This window comes from Oryza sativa, chromosome 7 (assembly GCF_034140825.1).
Source record: "Oryza sativa Japonica Group chromosome 7, ASM3414082v1".
Classification (NCBI taxonomy): domain Eukaryota; kingdom Viridiplantae; phylum Streptophyta; class Magnoliopsida; order Poales; family Poaceae; genus Oryza; species Oryza sativa.
Window position 1 is genome coordinate 25,142,269 of NC_089041.1, and position 6,000 is coordinate 25,148,268.

Below are 6,000 nucleotides of genomic sequence, written 5' to 3' on the forward strand. Positions count from 1 at the left end.
CTTTTGGAAAAACCAACAAATGAAATAGGTCTTAGACTTTTAATTAAAAGGAGGAGTACTACATTTGATCTTAGTGAAAAGGCCGAAAAAGATATGAGTGGTACCGTGTAACCACACGGCCTCTTGTAGTGTGCCCCTCCCTGCTTGAATCGTCGATGTGGTACTACTCATCTCCGCATTGTCCATGGATGCGATACGCGATACATATACGACCCGTGTGTGACGCGTGACGATGCGATGCACCTCCTCTGGTTTTTCCTTTTTGTTTCTTCCTTGGGTTCCTGGCTACAGGGAACTAGGAATTTTTTCTGATTCCAAACGACCGGCCTTGCCAGGACAGGCTAGGCTCTTGGATCCAAACGCACCCTAAGGGAAGCTCGATGGCATATGCCACTACCTTAATTTGCATGCAGCTTTTCGCGGTTCTTCGTTCGTTGACCTCCATCGATCGAGGCGCGACGTGTTTTAGTTCGGTCGAGTAAATATCATCGGTCGGCCACTGATAATATGGATGCATGAATGCAGCCACCCAGACGTATCCGTTGCATTTGCATTTGCATGCATCCATCCAAGTTTGGCTGGCCTAGCTAGCTCTCCACATACGCATTCGATCATTTTGCATATTGTTCGTGCAACCACTGCATATGCACCGAGCATTTCATTTGATTTGATCGATCGATCGATGTGGTGCGCTGCCCATTTTGCCGTATGCGATCGAGTATTATATGCTTCGTCCACCACCCAGGCCGTGATCGAGTGATACGACCGCTGGCGCTACCTAGCTAGATGCAATCACACAACTGCAAGCTAATACTCCCTCCATTCTAGCTAGTTCCATCATCATATTTCAAAAAACCGAATTTTCAAATTTGAACGTTACATTCGTAGTCGGCAAGCCGTTGCATCTCGATCGATCTCGTCCGACGTGCTGGCCGTTTCAATTCGCACGCGAAATGGGAGCACTCCGCGCGCAGAAGCCTGTTGCATATGCATGCGAAATTAATAGCATTTATAGTTGACTACAAGATAGTTGGTTCTGCCGCGATCGTCATGCATGCATGCTGGACCGTTGACCTGGGAGATGATATATATGTACATTTGTTATCCTTGGTCTTTGCATCAAGTCAAAATATGATGATCAAACTTAAATACACTAGAAGATAAAAACGAGTGAAAACGGCATCATGTCTATAAAAGTAGTTCTTGGTTGATTGGGAATTTTCCGTATGTACTAATCTACTAGTTATTTAGGGACAATATCAATATGACACCGATAGATTTTTTTTTAAAAAAAAATAAAGTTAGCATTCCTCAGTTTAGAAAAATACTACATGACGGTATACCGTTAGGACAGTATAATACCTCTGAGATATCGGCCAATATACCCCGTTCAGACGGGATAATACGTCTGAGGTATCGCTGATACTTGATAGGTATCGGCTGATACCCAAATATTGGACAATATTTCTGAGGTATCACGTTCAAACGGGATATCATCACGTAGCATTTTCCGAGTTACAAGCCTTTGCACAATTCGCCTCTGCTCTCGATAAAACAAGTCAGAATCAATTGGCAAGGGGTCGACGATTACGAGAATTGTTTAGAATCGGAGATGGTACTACTTTTGCGAAACGACAGTCGGTTGGTGGAGAATTTCCTCCGGTGTTCCATTACGTGCAAGCTAACGTTATCGTTGGCTGGATGAATTGAGCACTAGCTAGCACCAGGCTGCTATATAGCACCGGAGCAGCTGGTGTTTTTCTGCGCTGGATCGAGGCCGTGCAGTGGTCAACCAACTCAAAGGCACCGGCCACTGATCTATAGTACTTACTTTGTTGTGCTCCTTTGCTACTAGCATCTGCCACTGCTGATGATCGATGCAGTTATCTAGCTAGCTAGTCCTCTCTTGAATATCTCGTCAAATTACACTGTTACAGAAGGCTGAAAATGATATCGATCGACGTCGTCGTCGCCATCAAAATGGTCTGCCGTGTACTGTTCATATATATAGTGGTTGACCTGTCCATTTATTTTTCTTATGGTAAACCGCAACCCCCTTAATTTTCGGGGGAAAAGATATACGTGTACAAAGAAAATTTGCAAATGTTTTAGATGTTGATGTATCACACACTGTAAGTAAAATCCTGATTTTCTTTATTACACTTTCAACTAACTAAATCGAACTGTCAAGATCTTTGTTTGCAAGAAATTGTTCAAGTATATATGTATATCACTTCTCTTAATTTTCTCCCTGGATCAACTCAAGCATGCTTGCTTGTAGTTGTAGAAAGTCTCGGATTTTTCCTTTGCTTTGTACTTCTTCTACCTCTAAATACAAAGAATTTTAATTATAATTACAAATATGCACATGTCCAGATTCAAAAAAAAGGTGGGCAAGCGAAAATTGCTCTTGCAAGAGCAACATCAAGATATAGGTAGGTGGTGGCAGTCAGGTAAAGGTAGGGGTGAAAACATTATGAAAATTTCCCGACCGTACCGATACCTTTCCTGTAAATAATACAATAATAATATTTTTATCGACTATTACAGTTTCTAAAATTTAGTTTTTCTAACTTCTATCAATGTTGCGTTGAAATCAACACTAAATAGTAAAATTCATAAATACATATATTTCTTGACCGTTTCGGACTTCTCGAAAAAAAATAATATTGTTTCCGACCGTTTTCGTCCATAGGTAGAAGCCCTTGCTCAGATCTGACTCAAAACAAGCCCCAGATGCTGCCAGTACAAGCAAGCAAGCACTATTACATACAGGTACTGTACCTGTCATCCAATTAGACCGGGGAGATCTTTCCCTGGCCAATGGAATCCAGCCTCACTTGACCCTGCCCCCAAAAGCCCAGTGGAAGAAACTTCCACAGTACACATATCACACACACTAGTGCTCACTCAATTCAGGCTTCATCCATCCTTATCCTCCCTGCCTTTTTGCCTGGCCCTTTCCTGCTGCCTACTTGTCTGTGACTGATGAAAGCTAAGTGCAACTAACTACTTACTACTCTATACTTACTTGCTGATAAGCTGATTCATGCCATGCTATGACAGGGAGGATATACAGCAACAAGAAAAGCAAAGAAAACATACTGCATGGTGACACCTAGCTTGAGAATTATATATATAAGTGCTTAATTAAGCAGCATTAAACTTTTATGTTAGCACTGCATAAAGTATATGTAGAGGGTCAGGTGGTGACTGATCACAGATCAGCAATTTGGATGTCATGTCATTGCTTGCGCATTAAGGATGTGCATGCAGGTAGCCTCTAGCCTCTCTGGATATTTTATTTTATGCTCTCACTAGTCACTAATACTGTATATTAGCAGTAGAAGATAGTACTAGGTAGTAAAATTTATTTATTCATTTTCCAAAGGTTATCTGTGCCGACACCTGAGATCACACAGCCGACACTCTGAATTCCAGAGGAATCCAAAACAGCATATATATAGCACCAATCAAGCATTCTACTAATATCAATTATAACCAAGCAAAAAAACAAAATTGGGAGAAATAATGATGGAGAAAAAAAAAGCATCCATCGTCTGTTTGGTCACCACAGAACATCATGGATACCTACTCATCAGTACCATGCCAAAATAAACTGCACCATCAAGAAAAGTCACCCAAATTAACTAATTAAGCTTGTTTAATCATCTTAGCAGCCCAAACAAATGAACCATGGGATCATTATTAGGAGAATTTAAGAAGAAGTCAATGGAAGCGAATTAGTAGAGAATTTAGCCATATAATTGACTCATTTTAGCACATTGAGAAAAGGAAAGATAAAAGAGAGAGAAAGAAAGGTAAAAAAAAAGAGTGAAAAAACAGAGATTAAGATTAATTAACCCGACATGTCCTCTGATTAATTAATTACCAAAACACCAACCAAGAAAGCAAGCTCATAGCCTGTCTTGCCGGCCGTATCCCGACGACGGGGAGGGCCCGCCGCCGCCGCCGCCGCCATGGCCATACGCACCTTTCCCTCCCATCACCATCTGGTGGTGGTGGTGGTGGGGCGGCGGCGGCTGCGCGTACCCAGCTGACGACGCCGGCGGCGAGCCGTACATAGGCTGTCCCATCATCATGATCATGCCGCCGCCGCCGCCGTACATGCCGTATCCGCCATTGTTCCGGGAAGCATCCTGGTGGTGGTGCGAGCCGGAGCCGGAGCCGGAGCCGCCGGAGGAGGCGGCGCCACCGCCGCCGCTGCCGGCGGCGCCGATGGCCTTCTCGCCCTCGAGCTCGCGGAACTTGTGGAGGTAGAGCTTGAGCGGGTCGATGTAGTCCTCGAAGCCGAGCGTGGTCATCGCCCAGAGGAGGTCGTCGCCGTTGATGGTCTTGCGCTTCTCCCGCTGGCACTTGTCGGAGGCCTCGCCGGTGATGAAGGAGATGAACTCCGAGACGCACTCCTGCACCGTCTCCTTGGCGTCCTTGCTGATCTTGGCGTTCGCCGGGAGCGCCCTCTTCATGATCCTGCTCACGTTCGCGATCGGCAGGAACCTGTCCTGCTCCCTCGCCGACGCGTACTCCCCCGCGTTGCTCGGCCCCCCTGACTCGTTGTCCGAATCCGGCATCGCAACCTCGATCTCCTCGATCGAAGCAGTCGAAGCGAAGCGAGGAGGAAGACGAAGAGGAGAGGAGGGCGCGGGGGATGCAGTGGGATGAATCGTGGGGATAAGAACGCATCGGGGAGAGCGACGTGGCAGAAGCGAGGCCGTTTGTTTTTGTCGATAAGCGGTGTGGGCCGGGGGGGGGGGGGGGGGGGGGGGCGGCGCGGGCGATCCGTGCCACGCTGGCGACGTCGCGGCCGTCCGTTAGCCACGTTGGATGGCCTACGTGGTGGGGCGGGGGTGCTGACGTGGCCTGGGTTTATATAGGTAAATTAAGGTCATGGAGCCGTCTTGGCCCGGTTTTGTTTTGGTGTGAGGAAGGAGATGGTTGTCGTGTTTTGGTGCCTGCACTGACACACCTTTCCAGTCACATCTCAATCAAAATTAAGGAAGGGAATTTATATTGGTTTAATGTGATTATTCTCCATGGCATTTGTTTCTTTTTTTTTCTTGTCAGAAAAAAAATCTTATATGAGATGACCTTATGTTAGTTAGTACTCCTACCGTGTTCAACATTTAACCATCGTTTTATTTTAAAAAAATTAAAAAATCATGTATAAAAATACTAATCATAAAGAAATTTCAAATAAAATAAACAGTCAAACGTTAAATATAGAAATCCATAACCACACTTAAAATGGGACGAAGGGGATAATGTATTATAGTTTTCAATGAACATTTTGCTAAGGCAATAATAGTGTACATTTGCTATTTACTCCTAATCAAAAAATGGTAAACGTTCCATATTGTTTTCTTAATTTAATTATAGATGAAAATTCAAAAGACTTTTGGACGATTTCATTCTTTTTCTCCGGTTCTTCTAAGTTTATCAACTTTTAGATAACTACCATTCTCAAACTACGATTTCTTCACAAGCTTTCCGCGTCATCATTGTTTTAGATTTCTTGAAGTTACTTTAGGTCTCTGGCATATAATATTTGATTCATCTCTACAAACAATTATACATGATACGTCCAATAATAACGTGACCTAAGTCCCTCCTAGACAATTTCAGATGTTGAATAAATACATTATGTCCCAAAAAAACCATGTTTAGTCATCACTTATATATTTAATAGAAGTATGGAATTCTTATATTAAATCTGATCATCGATAATTTTTTAAAATATATATGTTAAAAGCAATGGATTAAGATCCTCTGCAGTCGACTGCACCGCGCTTTTATTATTGACATGCGGTGCAGTCGACTGCAGAGCATCCTGATCCGTAAACAGCCACATCGGTAGATATAACATCACTGGGTCTAGATAGGAGTAAAAAATTGTGATGGGTGACACTAAGTTAAGCACATGGACAGCGCAATCAGCCAACAAGGTTCACTATCTTCAGATATTGGCGAATTCAGCATGTC

The 6,000-nt window shown here is 43.6% G+C and overlaps 1 protein-coding gene across 1 annotated transcript; it reads right to left on the minus strand.

The window, feature by feature from the left end:
• Positions 1-3,675: 3,675 nt before the first annotated feature.
• On the minus strand, positions 3,676-4,667 carry LOC4343856 (nuclear transcription factor Y subunit B-10-like). The gene has a single exon (NM_001422261.1). The coding sequence runs from the start codon at positions 4,590-4,592 to the stop codon at positions 3,918-3,920; it is 675 nt and encodes a 224-aa protein (NP_001409190.1). The 5' UTR covers positions 4,593-4,667; the 3' UTR covers positions 3,676-3,917.
• Between the last annotated feature and the right edge of the window lie 1,333 nt (positions 4,668-6,000).

What these genes read in the sequence shown, in the direction of transcription:
- LOC4343856 (NM_001422261.1), bottom strand. Translation starts at nt 4,592, where the DNA reads ATGCCGGATTCGGACAACGAGTCAGGGGGGCCGAGCAACGCGGGGGAG.